This window comes from Vigna umbellata, chromosome 9, assembly GCF_029865625.1.
Source record: "Vigna umbellata cultivar VRB3 chromosome 9, Vumbellata_1.0, whole genome shotgun sequence".
Lineage (NCBI taxonomy): Eukaryota > Viridiplantae > Streptophyta > Magnoliopsida > Fabales > Fabaceae > Vigna > Vigna umbellata.
In genome coordinates, this window is record NC_142173.1 from 19,216,301 (window position 1) to 19,236,416 (window position 20,116).

Genomic DNA, 20,116 nt, shown 5'->3' on the forward strand with positions numbered 1-20,116 from the left:
GACTTCCGTGACTTTGTATGGTCCTTGCAACCACGATTTGAAGTCTCATCCCGCACTACATTGAGGCGTGAAATGTGGAAACTCTATGAAGAGGAAAAAGCAAAGTTGAAAATGTGTCTATCAAAGCAGTGTGAGAGGGTTTGTTTAACTACAGACACATGGACTTTAATCCAAAACCTAAATTACATGAGTTTAACAGCTCACTTTATTGATAATGATTGGAAACTTCAAAAGAAAATTTTGAATTTTTCTCAAACAACGGGACAATCAGGGGAGCTCATTGCTAAACATGTTGAGGCTTGTTTGAATAATTGGGAGTTGAAGCGATCCTTAGCATCACTGTGGATAATGCTACAGCAAATGATGTTGGGGTCCAGTACCTCAAAAGAAGGATGTTATCATGGAATTGTCTCGTCTTAAAGGGAGAATATGTTCATATGCGTTGTTGTGCTCATATATTAAGTTTAATTGTGAAGGAGGGCTTAAAAGAAATCAATCTGAAGCGTAGTTAAATATGTGAAATCTTCTCCCGCTAGATTTGCTAGATTCAAGGCATGTGTTGAACAAGAGGGAATTTCTTACAAAGGTATTGTTTGTCTTGATGTTGAAACAAGGTGGAATTCAACTTACTTAATGTTAGAGGCAAGCTTGAAGTACAAAGATGCCTTTGTCTTGCTAGATATGCAAGATAAGAAATTTAGTGTTGAAATGGCCAAAAGTAATGGTGGTGTGCCATTAGAAGAGGATTGGGAATATGCGAGGTCTATTCTACCCTTTTTAAAGATGTTTTATGACTCTACCCTACGCATTTCTAGTTCTTCTTATGTCACCAGTCATATGTATATGAAGAGGTGTTTGGAATTGGTAAAAGGATTCAACAATATTCTGAGAGTAGTGATTTGAGCATAAAATTGATTGCAATGAGGATGAAGGGCAAGTATGAAAAATATTGGGGAAATCCTAATGGAATTAATATCTTATTATTGATTGTTGTTGTGCTTGACCCTAGGAGTAAGTTGGATTTTGTTAGTTACTTCATTGACTACCTCTTTGAATCTAGTATGGCCAATGAATTGAAATCAAAATTATTGTCATCTTTAAAAACACTTTATGAACAATATCAAGGTATTGAGGAGGGTTCTCAAAGTAGCCAACAAGAATCTCAACTAGATGATGATGATGATGATCCTCATGGCATTAGTTTCTACCTAAGAGCTACAGGACGTAGATTTGATTATATATCAGAGCTTGATAAATATTTGAGAGAGGATCCTGAACTTTATATGAAGTTAGTTGAGCTTGATATTTTACATTGGTGGAAAGTCAACTCGACTAGATTTCCTATCCTTGCGAACATGGCTCGAGAGGTGTTAGCCATTCCTATCTCTACCGTAGCATCAGAGTGTGCATTCAGTACAGGAGGAAGAGTGGTTAGTCCTTATCGTAGTTGCCTAACGCCTAAAATAGTGGAAGTGCTTGTTTGCACACAAGATTGGTGATGGACAAATTTATGATCACCAAAATATGATGTCACAAACTTGTTTTACAATCGGCAAGTATGACCGAATCGTTCAAGTAATAAACTTGGTAAGACCAAGTATCGTTCTCCCAAAGGACTCACGGACTAGTTTAGTTGTGTGGTTTGTTGATTAGCTAGGACTTAAGAACAAAATAATTGGATTTTAATATGCAAAAGACGAAATTAAACATGTATGCATGAGGTTGATCAATGGCAAAAGCAAAAAACACGCACTTTCAATGAAAGATATATATGAATATGTTGTTGGGGGTCAATTTCATCTTATCCATTCTCATATATTTTAGGAATTCAACATTCAAATCATCATTGTTAATGCCACTCTCTAAAGTACCTTTCAAGAAGGCTTCTCCCTAATTACGAGTTCACACAATTCCTAGCATTCCTAATAATTAGTTCATCAAGTGCAAGAGCTTAACGACAACCAATATAATATTGGGAGAGATTCCCCGGATCTAGACTTCCCCGTACGTTCCCGTATCGACAAAATCAATAATCATGCATTGAATGAGTTAAACAAAGCAAGCATTAAGCAAAGAGGAAAAACCAGGAATAAACTCATGTTTCTTTTTCTTCTTTCTGCTGAACTTCTTCAGAAATTTGATCAAACCAGGAACCTGTTGCAATGTCTTAATCATAGGAACTTTAATCTCCAATTTCTTGAAGATTTCCATGAGGCACTTAAATTTCTTTTCCTTCCTATGATACTTCTTTGGATGAGGAAGAGGTTTTTCATATGATTCTTTCTTTTTTTCTCTCGTCCTCTTTTTCTTTTCTCTCACTTTCTTTTTTTCTTTTCTTTTTCTACTCACTTTCTCAATCTTCACACAAATTTTCTCTTCTTCTTCTTCTCTCTCTTTTCTCTCTTCTCTCTCTTCTTTTTCCAACTCAACTTTTTCAACATTTACACTCACTAGCACTTCACACTCTTCCCTGGGGTTAACCTTAGTATTAGCCCCAAAATTTTTGTCAGGCCTTTCTTCCAATTGCTTGGTAATCTGACCCATTTGAATCTCCAAGTTCTTAATAGCGGCTTCAGTGCTCTTTTGAGTAGATTTAGTTTTCTGTATGAACTGATGAAGAGTTTCTTCCATCCTTATTGACCTTTCGTTAAGTATAGAAATCTGTTGCCATAAGGTTGGTTGTTGTTGTTGCTTATTGAATTGCCCAGTTTGTCCAGCTTGCCCAGTTTGTCCGTGACCAATACTTGAGTGTGGTTTCCACCCTTGATTATAGTTCCCTTGACGGTATTGATTGGTCATGTAGTTTACATCCTCTACGGCTTCTACTGGAAAGGCACATTGACCATTAATATGGTCGCCTCCACACAATTCACACATCTGTGGTTGAACCTGTGCAACAGTCTTTAACTCTTTTGGCAGTTGTGCAAGTATCTTTGTGAGATTCTCCAATTGTTGAGTTAGTATCTTGTTCTGAGCTAGCAAGGCATCATTGGATTGCAATTGTAGAACTCCTTTTTGTTGTATAGGAGCTCCTCTTTCACTGTTGAGCTCATTGTCACTAGTAGCCATATTGTCAATGATTTCTGTAGCTTCCTCTGGAGTTTTCCATTTGATATTTCCTCCTGCTGAGGCGTCAAGCATCATCTTGGTTTGTGAACCAAGACCTCCAAGGAAGATTAGGACTACTTCCACTTCGTCAAATCCATGCGTGGGTGTCTTTCTTAATAAGCTTTTATACCTATCCCATGCATGCCCTAGTGATTCTTCCATCCTGCCTGAATGAAGAAATCTCTTGCTTGCCTTTATTGACCTTGGAAGAATTGAGTGCCATATAGTTAAATTCTTGACCGAATTGCATCCTGCATGCATTAGGCACAAAACTCTAGAAAATATTTATTAGCACAAAAAGATAGAGAAGATACAAAGAATAAAAGATAAGAAGATAAATGATAGCAAGATAGAACATACAAATAAAAACAGAAAATAGAAAAATAAAAAAAAAACAGAAAACAGAAAAAAATAAAAAAATAAAAAATAAAAACAAAAAACGAAAAAAAAATAAATAAATAAATAAAAATAAAAACAGAAAAAAAAATAAAAAATAAAAACAGAAAAGAAAAAAAAATAAAAAATAAAAATAGAAAACAAAAAATAAAAAAAAACAGAAAAATAAAACAAAATAAAATAATAACCGAAAAATAAAAACAGAAAATAAAATAAAATAAAATAAAATAAAATAAAATAAAATCAAATCAAATCAAAATAAAATAAAATCAAAACAAAAAATAAAACAAAATAAAACAATAACCAAAAAATAAAAACAGAAAATAAAATCAAATCAAATCAAATAAGATAAAATAAAATAAAATCTAATCTAATCAAATAAAATAAAATCAAATCAAATCAAATCAAATCAAATAAGATAAAATAAGATAAAAATAGAAAATAAAAATAGAAATTCAAAAGTAAAGTCAAAGATAATCAATAATCACACAAATTAACCAGTTAAACCACGAGTCCCCGGCAACGGCGCTAAAAACTTGATGGACAAATTTATGATCACCAAAATATGATGTCACAAACTTGTTTTACAATCGGCAAGTATGACCGAATCGTTCAAGTAATAAACTTGGTAAGACCAAGTATCGTTCTCCCAAAGGACTCACGGCCTAGTTTAGTTGTGTGGTTTGTTGATTAGCTAGGACTTAAGAACGAAATAATTGGATTTTAATATGCAAAAGACGAAATTAAACATGTATGCATGAGGTTGATCAATGGCAAAAGCAAAAGACACGCACTTTCAATGAAAGATATATATGAATATGTTGTTGGGGGTCAATTTCATCTTATCCACTCTCATATATTTTAGGAATTCAACATTCAAATCATCATTGTTAATGTCACTCTCTAAAGTACCTTTCAAGAAGGCTTCTCCCTAATTACGAGTTCATACAATTCCTAGCATTCCTAATAATTAGTTCATCAAGTGCAGGAGCTTAACGACAACCAATATAATATTGGGAGAGATTCCCCGGATCTAGACTTCCCCGTACGTTCCCGTATCGACAAAATCAATACTACAAGAAAAAATCGTATTACATACAGCAAAAATCCGTATATAAGACCCGAAATCCGTATATAATACGTGTTTATATACGGATTATATACGGAAAAAAATGCGTATATAATATTGTCGTAGCTAGATTTATATACGGATAAATCCGTATATAACTTATATACGGAAATTATATACGGATTTATCCGTATATAAATTATATACGGATTTATCCGTATATAAATTATATACGGATTTATCCGTATATAAGTTATATACGGATAAATCCGTATATAATTTATATACGGAAATTATATACGGATTTATCCGTATATAAGTTATATACGGATAAATCCGTATATAATTTATATACGGAAATTATATACGGATTTATCCATATATAACTTATATACGGATAAATCCGTATATAATGGTTTCAGAAGAGCTAAATAAATACTCTGTTTATAGCAGTTTCCCATGCACAATATACAAGCAGACCTTACAGTATATACACTATAATACAACTTATCCCTAATGCATATTCACCAACACTATTAATCAACATATATATGACTTTTGAAATAAATTATTAGTGAAGGATAAATTAAATAGAACATAACACTTCCTATCAAATTTAGTATGAATATGACCTATGAAGCTGTTATTACTAACATTCAAAGACACCAAACTTCCTCCAACTGCAGCAGCTGCTGCCAAGTTCTCGAGCAAAGAATTTGGAAGTGTCCCGTTGAAAAAGTTGCTGGACAAATCCAGCTCCTGGATAGCAACACCACTGCTATTTTTGCCACTGCATTAAAGAAATAGAGGAACTGACGGAGGAAATCTGAATCTGGACCAAAAGCATTCCTGAATGCAAATAAAGTGGCATTAACTTCAGTTTTAATAGTGCAGAGTTTGGGTCAGACTACACTAAATAAATAAATAATTTTTAGAGAAACCGAGTGAAAGGAAGCAAATAGATGTCATGCAACAATTCAGAGTAAACAATCCAATTTCACCTGTCTAAATTCTGACAGTTCTCCCCATAGATGCTAAGAAATTTCTCTCGTAGTTTAGACTGTTCTGTTTTGACAACTTTTCTCCCTCTCAAGCATTTCTGTAGCAAGAATCAGTCAATAATTTGCAAGACGCTCATGAAAGATAGATTAACACTCATCATCTTTCCAGTAATAGATGTTTATAGCACCTATGAAACCATATTGTAAGGGCCTAAGCTTTAAAGTTGGGAAATATGAAATGCTTATTTCCCATAGATGTACACATTAAAAATTGTTTTATAATTTTATAAAACAAATTCATAGAACCAAAAAAAGGATGAGCACTGACCAAAATTAAATTTAAGAAAATAATGCATCTAGGATTGCACAAACTTCTTTTTCTTACAGCAAGTAAATGGCATGGCATCTTTCAACAGGCATTTACCCGAGTTCATAAGGTCAATTTGAATTTAAATTTTGATTGTACAGATGAGAGATGTTAAATAGCATGGCAAACTATTGTAAACCAAATCTTCAATGTTGAAACATTATGTATGCAGTGCAATGCATGATTAATTGATTCGGTCATTTTATATGCCATATCATTGTAACTGTTAAAGAACTACACTTTTATTTCCTCAATGATCATTGGAACTTGACCAAGGAGAACAAGGAATAATCAAATTGAAATTTAAGAGAGGAGTGCTAAAGATATGATACCCTATTACAAGTTTCATGATATATACTCCATCTAGAGGGGGAATGTTATAGATATGATACTGTATAACTAGAAAAGTATGCATGGCTAATATTCAAGATATGGTTAGATATATAGCTCGAGATCAGGGATTATATGATTATATCCCTTATTACCCTTTATTTTGTTTCCTTATTTTGCATTCTTGATCATTATAAATAGAGAACCTTTTTACTGCTTTTACATATTCAGCAAATCCTACATTAACTTTAAACTTGAACTTTGGAGATAGACTTTGGAAAAAAAGTGTTTTCGCTTAAGTAGGAAAAATGGGACATGGCATTCCACAAGTTGATCAGTTTATATTACAAAAGGATGGAGAAATCAACAACGAAGTCACACAGGATCCATGAGGATTACATATAATGGAGAAAGACATATGGGGTTATTTGTAATTGCATGATATTCCAAACTCAACAGCGAGTTTTATCATACTACTATGCTTCTCACTAGTGAATGTTGAAAACAGCATGAGAGAAAAGTAAAAGAAACAAAAATGAGAATGCTAATATAGAACTATTATATATAAAAAGAGATTTCTGTATGACAGATTAACAAGAGAGTAGTAGAAAATTGATTAAGGTGGTTTGGGCACATAAATTGATTAAGGTGTTTATAAACTTTCCTTTATAAACAGAGTTTCAGCCACTTGCATATGCATTTCTACGTACTATTCATATTACACTTTCTAAACCAAATATTAACTATCAAAGTGCCCTTCTACAGGACCTTCCTCTCCCTCCACAACAACATACTTTGAAGAATCTACTGTCACCAATTACTTTTTAATCATTGCATAGGAAAATTGCAAAAACCACTCAGAATATATATTATCCGACAAATCATTCTTAGTTTACATTGTTAACCTCCACAAAACATACTAAATTTCAACACTTGGCTTACTTTCATAATTAATCTCTACAATTAGACAGATTTTTTCTTTCACTGTTGGTTAGTAAACACTCTTGATGCTGAATTCTATCTCACTCGTATGTATATATATAACTTTATAAAATTATAATTTCAATATTTAGAAAATAGTCACATTACTTAATATAATATTTAAAAGTCTTTAAATTTTTTTATTAAGTAATACATTTATAAATATGTAAATTATGTAAAATTTAAAATAAATAATCACTAGTATAAATATCATGAAATTCAACTGTTAGATTCATTAAATTTGCATCTTATAAAAAAAAAATTTCCAGGTGTTTGTGTGTCTATATATATATATATATAATATATATATATATTGTGTATGAAGTAAAAGGAAGTTTTGGCAACAGTTTCCAAGAGTAAATGAAACACTTTCATTTAATATAGTAAAAATGTGTAACAGCAGGGTCTAGGTTTTGTAGTTGATATTATGTACTCTTGTTTGAAAAACAAAACAACAATTAGTATAAATAACAACATGTTAAATTACTTCCAATTTCAATCAGCTTGCATCAGTCTCCAATTCAACATACAAACAGGTACATGTGGCAAAACTTATAGAAGTAATAACCCACCCTGATTTTTTTTATTTAATACTAAAAGGTATAACCCAATCAAAAACTGTACCGATGGAGTTCTTTTATTATATTAACAAGCAACAAACTTCTCCAAACCAATGGATTTTAGCCCCCTTAAATTGTGAAATGAAAAAACATTAAAAGTACAAGTAATATTTCAACTCTTGAAAAACAGAATGCTATCATTTTAGTGATGTCATGCAGTAAAAGTCAGATGTAGAAGTTAAAAACGTTTTAACATCTGAATTAACTAATTTCCACAAATTGATTGATTAGTTTTTTATAATTTCGAAATAATAGGCATTAGGGTGTGTTTATAAATTCTATCGTTTTGAATTTGGAAATTGACAAGTTTTTCATTTCTTGTGAATCAGACATCAATTGATTCTGGCATACTAATCAAGTGGACAAACAGTTTTGCAGTCACTGCAACAATATGCATTTACTCTTATTAATTTTTTTCCTCTAATTACTAGTTCCATACAATTGAGTGACCAAAACATCAAAAAAAGGAATTGTGTACTTCTACTGTTAGAGGTGACAGCTTCAGGATCCTTTCTCAATGCATCTAAACTGTCTGCATTTGATTTTGAATTTCCATTGTTAGTTGTACTTCTACTGTTAGAGGTGTAATAAATGTAATATATATAACAATATATCAATCATGACTAACATCCCATACAATAAATATATATGCCCTGCATACACACTATACAAATATATATTAAACAAGATTTTAACCAACTAATACAATAAAATATTTATGTAGCATTTGAATCATATACCTCTCTGTAGTAATAACACTTTGGACTTCAATACTAATTTAGCAACTTGTAATCACAACCAGAACAATTATGTTTGAGCTTTATCATCTTTTGTTATAGCTTTTCCAACCTGCAATGACAAAGAAAAGTTTAATGAAGTTCAATCCAGTATGATACAGGTGTTTGATCAACAAAACTAGCTATTGAATTTTCCAAGAGTAAAGTAATTAATACTTTGGAATCAAAACTCACATTATGAGAGGACTTAGGAAGCCACCGTATTCATCTTCTAAAGTTTGGGGAAGATCCCAATGGAAAAGAGTTACCAGTGGTTTTATACCTACAAATGTTCATATTTAATTGTCATATACCACCATTGATAACAGAAGAATGTGATGAGATAAAAGAAATCTGAGTTTGAACCTTACCATTAGCCAATAGTTCGTTGATGACATTGTTCAGCATTTGACTTACTTGGTAGAATCCTGGACCAAGAAATCGAGAATCTGTATGAATCCAAGTTCATATTCTTCATAAATTTAGCATCTTCCTGTAAATTTATGTATAATGTAAATGTTATTATATTGCATCAACGATTAAAATAGAATAAACTAAAAACAAACACAATACTCAAGATATAGTAAGAATTAATTTATCATATCTTAAGAATGACTTAATAAAATACTACTTTGAAGAAATCATATACCTTATAACGGTGATATGTATCTATAGCCACATCTCCATTGCTTTTGTCCAGTATCTTATCTGCAAGTCAATTCACACATTGTAAATTATATAACTCCTTTTAAGATATTAACCAAACCATAGATAAATATATCTGGGAAACAAAATATATACCATTTGTAAATGTTGTTAACCTGCATAGAACAACATTTCATATTGAAACATGCTAAAACAAAAGGTTACCATTTGTAAAGAATTGATTCCCTTCAAGCCATTACAAAAATTTATCTTAATCAAATGATGACTAGATGTAAAAGGAATCTGTCAAATTGATTCAATGAAATCTCTTTTTAACCTCTAGTGCCTCTACTGTCTTAAAAGTATCATTAAAAGTAATGGTTAATGCACACACCAACAGGTTTGAACAATTTTTATACAAACCCAATGAATTCGTTTAACAAATGAGCAAAAAACAGAAGACTTTGGTTGGAGATGAGATTTTCATGAAAAGTTAGAAAGAGAAATAATAAGAAATATTCAAACGTCTTAATGAAACAAACTTGGAAAAATTTGATTTGTTTCCATTTATATATAATAAATTTATTTTATCTCTAATAAATATAAGATCTTAAGCATACTTCTTGATATTAGTGAGTAATATGATAGCAGAAGATAAGAGAGGCACGACAAAACAAGTTTTAGATTATACTGATACCATCTTAAAAACTATAATAAAATAATTTTGTCTTTAAAGTTTTCATTCAGTGAAGCTTAAGCACGGAAGATTTATGAGACAAACTTGAACTTAGAACAAACAAAAGAGAGAAGCATGAAAGTCTGATTTTACCAGAATATCAAGTTTACCAAATTTGGATTTGATAAAAGCTGCAAAAGCAGCTACACTTGCAGCATGAGCCACATCTAGCTGATGAAACAACAGTAGATGAGAAAGACCAGAGGCTTTGAGTGTCTCCAATGCTTGAAGACCCCTCTCTTCATTCGTTGCAGTGAGTACCACCTTTATTCCTTTTGAAGCTAACTGCCTTACTATCTCTAATCCAATCCCTTTATTTGCTCCTGTCACCACTGCATACCTGATCAACTCAACCACATCCCAAAGGTCAAAGGGACTCAGAAAATGTATATTTTGAATACAGCAATATAATTGGTATCTCAAACTTGTGAGAGAAAAAGCAAGAATACCTCTCTGTAGCTTCCCCCATCTTCAGTTTCAACTATGAACTGATATGCAGCTTATTACAAACCTGTTATGGTTACCAAGTTGTTATTTATGCATATCTTTGAGCTCTGAATATGAATTCCACAAATTATGGTTTCCTATTCATTACTAAGAATACCAATGCTCAAGCCGGCATGTCTGTAACTACAATCTTCTACAGTGCCTGTCGATTATGTCTTGCTTCTTTCTGTGCCAAATGAAAAGGACAAAAAACTTGAAAATAGATTTCATAGAAAAAGAATAAAATATTTACTATTCTTTCTGTTACCGTTCTTTTTCTTATTAGTCAATTTCAATCACCACAAGTGTTATTTAAATAATTATTAATAAGTTTCTTTTTAATTTCTCAACCAGTAACAGCAGTATCATTCAAAGCCGGAATTATCCAAACAAAAAACAAAAACAAATTAAAAAGCCGAGAGACGACTATGAAGAAGATGAACACGCAAACTAACCTTTTGCAGTTTGGCTCTACTCTCGTGACCAATCCTCGATCTAGGAGCTTTGGAGGCCATTGCGAAAATCAAAACGCAAGCACGAAAAGTATCTGTTTTTTAGTGCAACAAAAGCTTTAAATCTTGGGTGATTAACAAGAGGAAATAAATGTAGAAAAAAGAAATTCGTGCAAAATAGCTTTGCGGGGAAGAAATAGAACCTTATCACGCGAGGAATTGCATAAATCGAAAATGGATGATAGAAAAAGAGGATTAGGGTTTTTGCAATTCAAAAATTTAGCTCAATGAGAATTAAACATTACTTACCAATTAACCATGGTACCAAGGCCGCACAATCATGGTTCGAATGAGGGAAAATTAGGGTTTCAATGCGCGACCTACGAAAGCTCAACGAAAGAGAACCGAGGCTCCACAGAAGGGGAAGGAGGGCTCGACGAGAGAGAACCACGACCAGAACACTGATTTAGGAAGGGTTGAAGTGAAAGAAGAATAGGTTTGGTGGTGGGAGTGCCTCGACCCTTTTTCCAAACAAGAAATGGTTGCAGCGCGAGTGAGAAAAAAAGAAAGGGTTGACGACTTAAAATAACTTAATTTTATTTATTTATTAATTAATTATAAATCCGTATATAAAATCCGTATATAATAAATCCGTATATAATATCTGTATATAACGAATCCGTATATAATATCCGTATGTAACATTTTTATTATATACGGATTCAAATCCGTATATAATAATCAGTATATAAAATGCAATTTTCTTGTAGTGTGCATTGAATGAGTTAAAGAAAGCAAGCATTAAGCAAAGAGGAAAAACCCTAACTAATAATGAAAGAAAGCATAAATCTTAGATTAAGATGCAAGCACAAATTCCATATATGAGAGCTTCAAAAGATTACATTGATTCCCCAACAAACATACAAGGTTTAGTTCACCATATTCATGGTGAACCTAGATGAACAATAATGAAAGAATAAAAGAGATAGAAAAACCCGAGAAAGAGAAGAGGAGAGTTGTCACCATCTCCCAATCTACCCCAAGGGATGGAAGAGAGAGTGTTTGCTTCGTTTCTGCCAAAGATACCAACCCTAAGACATCTAGGTCTTTAAATAGGACATAAAAATAATAGAAAACGGGTCCAGGCCCAAACAGATCATAAAATCGCAGAAAACTGGCCCAAAACTCGTATGGTTGACTTTTTCCGTATTTTGGTTGACTTTTTGGTTACTGGTTGACTTTTCTGGTTGACTGGTTGACTTTTCTGGTTTCTGGTTGACTTTTCTGATTCTATCTCTCTCCTTCTTCACTTCTTTCACTAAATTCACCTTAAAACCTGCACAAAAACACTGAAATCAAGCATAAACCTGTCCAGCTCTCTTATTTCAGAAAATATGGATAAAAGCATGATTTCAAGCTAGTTTCTAAGTGTAAAGGTTGCTTTTTGTGTCAATTTTAAGCATGAAAATAACAGTTTTTCAACTGTTATCAATTGGTTAAAAGGAACACCTTTCTCTATACTTTTTGACGAGGATCCTAAAGAACTTGATAAATTTGAGCAAGGTGAGATTATATGACAAATTTATATATTTTTTAATTTATAATTTACGTGTTAAAAAATGATTAAATATTTTATTTTATTTTTGTAGAGATAACATCTCAAGATGAAGTGGGACCTTCAACTGCTGCTATTAATTTGGATGATTGAAAATCAAGAAAGAAGCATTGATGTAAGTCCTCGACCTTAATGTAAGGCTATTGAAGATGTTATTCTTGAGCTTGAACTTAATGACTATTGTGTCTTGTTCTCCATCCACGGTTGTGTATAGAGAAAATTAGTATTTGTAGAGTTTGTTAATTTATGGATCACAAGTTGTTTTCCGTAACAATGGTTTTATGAAGTTTTTAATTCTTTACTCCATCTTCAATAGAGATTTGCTATTAGTGTCGGTATGCTACATTTTCATGGCCATATTGTTATAAGATATTGTGATAATTTTGTTGTTTTTTCTTTTGGTTTCCGGAGCATGTGATTTGATTTCAAGAGTGTGTTTTTATTTTTATGTGTTTTTGTTTGCTATGTTAAGGTGGAATTTTACCTATCATGTCAACTCATGTTTGACTGGATCCAGTAACTTTTATTTTTAAAAACACATTTGAAATCTCGTGGTTGGCCGAGTAGGATAACATTCAGTACTTGAACAATTTCAACCATGGTCACACTAATATGACTGATTCAATTTTACAGATGAGAAAAGATACTTGCACAAGTTATGTGAGAGATATTCTTAATCTGGAACACAATTTTTTTCATGTAAAAAACTTATGTGAAGTTGAACAGGATGAATCATCCAACTGATTTATGATGGCTTTACTATATTTGTTGACTGAGGCAACAAAACTCACTAGTGTTTCTAGTATTTTTTTTTCTTTTTCCTATTCACATAGATTAATAGTTTTGCCTGAAAGTTCACCTGCTTTTTTTTTTCTTATTCTTTTGTTTCTCTTACCAGATTATAGTCATCCTAGAAGGTTCAACAAGATTACATCACTAAGCAACTTTGCCTGCTGTACTATTTCTCAAGGTGTGTAAGGAAAAATATATATTTATAGTTCTTATTTACTACAGATTTCAAAGAATTTTACTGGCTCATTATTTATGTTTCTATAAGCCTAAAATTCTGCTTGAATTATATAACAGGCGAATCATGTCATTAGTTAGGTCTGCTGATGTTAGACCAAGCTTGTCCTCTCAAATTTTTGGTCCTGATAAGCATAAGAGCTAAGGTTCTTGAATAGGTCCTGATGGAGGATTCATAATCAACTTCAGTGGATGAAAAGAAAAAATAATGAGAAAGGAAAATCCTACTAAAAGTGATGTTAATAAAGCTAAGGTTCTTGAATAGAAATTAGTCTTTTGATAACACTCCATTTGAAGATTATGTATACATAATGTTATTCAAGAAATAGAATAAGTTTTTGAAAGGAGTAAATTATTGTTCAGATCTTACATATTTCTCTAAGTATAGAAGTACAGGAATTAAGACCAGTCAATAGTCCTTTAGCAATTATGCAAGGTTGATATGACAGTAAAAGGAGATAGCCTATGACATCAATATGATGCCTTTTTTTTATGCTGAGTTATGCTTTATTCCGAAACTTCTTTTGCTGTATGGAAGCTTTAATGGATACAAATTTGGTGTCTCTGGTCTCCTTGTTACCATAGAAACTCTGCTTTTACACATAAAAGTGAATGGGTGGAAGGCTTTGTGATTTTATTCTCCATGACAGAATCAAATGGATGACAGTGTTTTATAATTGTTTTTCCCAAACAAGTATAACAAAGAGATAAAGTGTTTGAAGATGGAGGTGTGGAGACTCTGCTGATGGAGATCATACAAAGCAGAAAAGACTCTGTGGAGATAGGAAGAAAAGTGTTTTCAGTATTATTTAGCTTTAATTCTGAACTGTTTTCACAAAATAGTTTACTGAACTGTATTGCAGTTAAGTGAACTAAAAAATAGTTTAGTTCAGTTTTTTTGAACTGTTTTTTAGTTCAGTTCAGTTTTTTTAAACTATTTTACAGTTAATTGTAATGGATTTATAGTGCAGTGCAAATAGTGCAGTTTGCCCACCCCTAATTTCTAGTTAATATGTCTTTATTTCTATTTCTGTTCATATTGATTTTATTCTATTTGTTGAATTTGTATTAGGATAAGAAAGGTGTTTTTTTTGCTTGATTTTTTTTCGATACTTTTTTATTTATGGATTTTAAGATTTTTTCTACATATATTTTGATAAGAAATGAAATTTTTTGTTAGATTCAATTGCATAATTATTAAGTAGGTTAGAGTGTAACCATTTGTTGGATAATGAAGATGAAATCTCTAATGAAACAAGCAATGAATAATTTAGGTATTAGTTGTTTCAGCTGAAAGGAGTTTCTCAAAGCTAAAGATAACAAAAACCTAATTAAGATCAATAATGTCTCAACAATGATTAAATAGACTAGCATTATTATTTATTTAAAAATAAATATTAAATGAAATTAATTATGACAATTTAAAAATAATTTTGCATAATAAAATTTCAAAATATCAATTTTAAATAAAAGGCCTCATTCTTAAGTTTGCTTTAGGCCTCCCAAACTCTTGATATATGATGATAGGAGAAGTTATAGTAAAATATTAAGAACACTAAAATAAAATGCAAAAGTTAAATTACCGAGGAAAGTAAAGGAACTTGTATATCAACAAAAGCGGTGATCCAAATTGAAACAATGGTAAATGTCTAGTTAACTTAATATTTCATATTACTTTGACATTTATCATGAATGAAATTTACATATTTCTTTTTAAAATAGACCCATTTTACTTTAAATTACAGAATAAGGAATAAAGAAGTAAGATTAGAAAACTAATATGTTTGTGATATTTTTACATATATATTCATGGAATTTAGGCTTATTTCGTTGAGCCCTAAAGCTGACATCGAGCATCGAAAGGTGGTTTAGTAAAGATTCAATGTAAGCCCTGCAGTTGAGCAATGACATTGGTGCTAGGCCTCAAAGAAGAAACCTTCATTACTAAGAAATCTCAAGCACCATCATTGGTAGCTTAGATTTAGAAGAAACTCTCTAAGGAAGGAAAGCTCCACTTTTTACCATCATATGAGAGGCTAAACCAAGAGAAAACTCACTAGGGAGGAAACATCAAGAGATGACCAATGCTTGTGGAGCTGAAGCTGCTCTTTAATTTTTATAAAAATAGAGCTTTGTTATCTTATTTTTATGTAGATTTTTCAGTTCATTTCTAGGATATTTTAGACACTTTTGTAATAGATTTTAGGAGAACCATGAAAGAAGAGCAACAACTCTAATTTTTTGTACTTGAATTCATTATCATAAATAACTACATGTTGGTTATTTGATTTATCCTTACCGGTTTGATTACTTGATCACTCATTTTACTTCATCAAGTTAAATTTAGTGGAAACTAATTTAAGTTTATATTCAATCAAATTTCCTAATGTTGTTATATTCTAGGAATAAATATATCTATCCTAGTTAAATAGAAAGTGTTATTCTTAATTTTAGATATATTACCTTTATTTTATATTTATCTTTTATCTTTAGTTAGTTTGTTATTATTTCTTATTTGTATTTTGGGCTTAGCCCATATTTCTTTTATTATAAATAGAGGACTCTATGTGTATATTCAACACAAGGGAGATTAATCGCATACATATTTTCACTATATTCAACATGATATTTAGAGCCTAGATTCTTTTGAGAAAAACAATTTTCAGTTGCCTCTACGACTACACCCAATAGGCACCATCTACCAGCATCGGCGCACCATTGTCTACCATTGTTGTCTACTATAGTCCATACCGGAGTTCTAGTTTTGACCGACGATCACATGATTTTGATAACCTCGGCCAGACAACCATCGTGCCATCAACAATGCCTTCATCGGAGCTCCTATGCGCTCTCAGTGCCTTTTGAAGTTATGGATTTTAGCTCTTTTTCGTCGTGCATGGTGGCATGTTTAGTAGCAATTCAGAGCATCAAGGTCACTCGTTTTCCTCTTTTAGGTTCATCGTGTGTTTTCATAACTCTCGTCTCCTCTTAGGCAACTATTCAAAGCATGGAGGTTGTTCTTTTTCCTTTTTCAGGTGCCTTTATTGTAGAATCTTTGATTTTTATTATTTGTCTCTCTTGTTCATATATGACTTCTTTCACTGTTGTCTCTTCCAACCTCTCTTTTGTCACCATTGCTTTTGACCCATCCATATAGACTTTTTATCCCACGGAAAAGATGGCTTTTGTTAGTTTATTAATAGTCGTGATGGCTCTCCAACAATGACCTATTTATCCATTAAATGTCAACAATGCATTCCTCAATGACAATTAGCAAGAAGAGATTTATATGGAGCAACTTCCCATATTTGTTGCTTAGGGAGAGTCTTTTGAGTTGGTATTTCATCTTATATATCGTCTAGCAAATCATTAGCAATTTGGTGTCACACGAGTGCAGAAGCACACTAAGTTTTTATGGATTATATTAGTAACAAGCTTGGTACATACAATTTGTATGCACTAGCTTGAGGAGGAGTGTTAGATATATTATCTTTATTTTATATTTATCTTTTATCTTTAGTTAGTTAGTTATTATTTCTTATTTGTATTTTGGGCTTAGCCCATATTTCTTCTATTATAAATAGAGAACCCTATGTGTATATTCAACACAAGGGAGATTAATCCCATACATAATTTCATTATATTCAACATGAAAGCAAATTCACAACTTCAAAAGGCGCTAAGAGCACATAGGACTCTAATGAAGGTGTTGTTGTTGGTAGCATGTCTTGTAGCAATTTAGAGAGTCGAGGTCACTCGTTTTCCTCTTTCAAGTTCATCCAGCGTTGTCGCACGTCCCATCTCCTCTCAAGCAGCTATTTAGAGCACTGAGGTTTCTCTTTTTCCTTTTTAGGTGTCTTGATTGGAGAATCTTGGATTTTTTATGCTTTCTCTCTCCTATTCATCCATGACTTCTACTACCGTCTCTTCTTACCTCCCTTGTGTTACTATTGTGTTTGACCCGTTCATATTTGTTTTTTTCACTAAAAAGAAGACTCTTGTTAGTTTTGTGTAGATTGTTTATAGGTGGAGCACTCATTTAGCTGAACCCACAATCTTAGTAATATTTGAGTTTTTGATGATGACAACGCATAATTAATAACACATGTGAATTATGTGTTATATGTTCTATGCTTACATGTTATATGTGAATATGAGAACATGATTGTGTTGTTACTGTGTTGTTGTGTGTTTCATTGCATTTCACTACATTTCACTATAATATATGTGATTTTATACATGAATGCATGACACATGTTTCTGGATGAGAAAAACCACAAGCACTAATGTTGAATTTTAATTGTGTGGCAAAACAACGGTTTTAAGTCAATTTCATTATGGGGTGAGTCGGTTAAAACTCGTGTCTTTGTACAAACCTTTTTCAAAGTGTGCTGTGAGATTTTTCAAAGAGAAAGATTTTCAAAACTATGATTTACACTATTACATAGTCGATTATATGCGTGTTGCATTCGACTAAGTCTGCTACTGGTTTGAAATTCTGTTAATGCTTGATATAACTGTCTAACGGTCATATTTTTAAATATGTTGACCAAGCATTAAATGTCATTCAACTGCATTAATTGATAATTCAATTAATTGCTTTGAGTGCTGCTAACTGCTATAACAGACTTGTTATATTTGACTGCATTAGTAGCTTAGTCAATTAAAATGCGTCAAAGATGTGTTATACTATAAATTGACGCAAATTTGATATCTGTAAGGACTTTATTGATTTTGACATTTTCATATTCTTTTGCAGAAAGTTTGATTCTCACAGAAAGAGGAAAAGCTCCAAGAAAATAAGATTGACTGAGGTGATCAACTGCTTGTGATTTCTTGAAGAGCAAGGTTGTTGTGTTTTCAAAGTCTGAACTATCTGCACATTTGGGTGTCTACGGCAAGATCAGGTTCTACAATCTATTTGGGTTGTGTTCCTTGTTGTGATTACAGGAAGAAGAACAATGGTGTTCTTGACTTTGAGGGTGACTCAAAGAGGATAGACTATAGGAGAGGGGATTCTTGCTGCTAGTCTAGGTGTATACTGCCTATATTTTGATTAAAGGGTTAGAGAGGTGTTTTATATTTTTGACGTGAGGTCTCTATACAAACCTTGTTGTAAAAACCTTGATCATTATAGTGCATTGGCTTCATGTGGTTGGAAGGACACTGGATGTAGGCTTGGTCGAACCAGTATAAAAACACAATGTTTGATCTTTCTTATCCCTATTCTTTTACATTGAATGATTACGCTCTGCATTCATTCGATTAAATTTCCGCTGCACTGAAAATCTTTTAACTTGCGTTTCAAGAAAAGTTTAAAGGCATCATTTTGGTGAAAAAGATTTTGAAAGTTTTATTTTTTATACTTCACCGATTCACCCCCCTCTTGGTGTGAGAAATTGAGTCATTCTATTTTAACAAGTTTATTTATAACCGTGGTGGCTCTCCAACGATGACATCTTTATCCACTAAATGTCAACAATGCATTCCTCAACGACGATTTACAATAAGAGATTTACATGGAGCAACCTCTCAAATTTATTGCTCAGGGGAGTCTTGTGGGTTGATATTTTGTCTTTTATGTCGTCTTGCAAATCATTAGCCTTTGGTGTCACTCAAGTGCATAAACAAATATTTCCACTAAGTCTTTGTGGATTATATTAGTAACAAGCTTGATACATATTTGTATGCATTACGTTGAGGGGAATGTTAGATATATTATCGTTATTTTATATTTATATTTTATCTTTAATTAGTTTGTTATTATTTTTTATTTGTTTGAGATTAGCCCACATTTCTCCTATTATAAACAGAGAACCTTATGTGTGTATTCAATACAAGGAAAATTAATCATATACATAGTTTTCACTATATTCAACACTTAATATTAAGAATCATTCAATTAAAGATTAAGGAATCACATTGAGTCTCGTAACCTTAACTACTAAATGCCAAAAATGGATTTAGTATTATCATAAAGAGAAGTTTCATGAACACTAAAATAATGAATGTAACTTATAAATAAGTAGATAACAATAGAAGAAGATTAGTCAAGTTTAATCTCAACATTCTTATCAAGATAAAATATGTTATTCCTTATGCAAATATCTGCTTTCAAATCTGTCAACTTTTATTGTTATTGTTATTATTTGATTATAAATTCAAATATATCATAAGTTATTGTTTTATTCAGACAAAATTCCTATGGATACCACTTTGTTGTGCTACAGTAAAACTTAGTGCACTTATTGAATAAATTAGATTTATATTGAATCATCAACAAGTTCTTGATATAATTGTCAGGGATTTATGCTAAGATAACTCAATAACTTGTAATAAATGAGTTTGTTATAAATATCTGCATGTGCAGTTTTAGTTTTAGTTTTAGTTTCAGTTTCATTTCAAAATTACTCTATTATATATCGTAACTTGATCTTGTGTTTAATATTCTATGCCAAAAAAACGATAGGAGGAAAACGACAAAGTAAAAAATAAGTATTTTTATTAA

The 20,116-nt window shown here is 31.8% G+C and overlaps 1 protein-coding gene across 2 annotated transcripts; it reads right to left on the bottom strand.

Moving 5' to 3' along the window:
• Positions 1-5,001: 5,001 nt before the first annotated feature.
• Positions 5,002-11,516, bottom strand: LOC148192807 ((+)-neomenthol dehydrogenase-like). 2 transcript variants are annotated; one of them, XM_088098115.1, is made up of 11 exons: positions 11,277-11,516; positions 10,971-11,062; positions 10,634-10,702; positions 10,479-10,540; positions 10,123-10,369; positions 9,298-9,356; positions 9,020-9,076; positions 8,844-8,931; positions 8,613-8,721; positions 5,575-5,672; positions 5,002-5,422 (listed from the first exon to the last, which is right to left on the bottom strand). In XM_088098115.1, exons 4-6 carry the CDS (start codon positions 10,496-10,498, stop codon positions 9,318-9,320), a joined length of 306 nt encoding a protein of 101 aa, XP_087954241.1. In that variant the 5' UTR covers positions 10,499-10,540; positions 10,634-10,702; positions 10,971-11,062; positions 11,277-11,516; the 3' UTR covers positions 5,002-5,422; positions 5,575-5,672; positions 8,613-8,721; positions 8,844-8,931; positions 9,020-9,076; positions 9,298-9,317. The 2 variants fall into 2 exon arrangements, with proteins under 2 accessions (XP_087954241.1, XP_087954240.1); XM_088098114.1 differs by having other exon boundaries at positions 9,020-9,141.
• Positions 11,517-20,116: the final 8,600 nt, after the last annotated feature.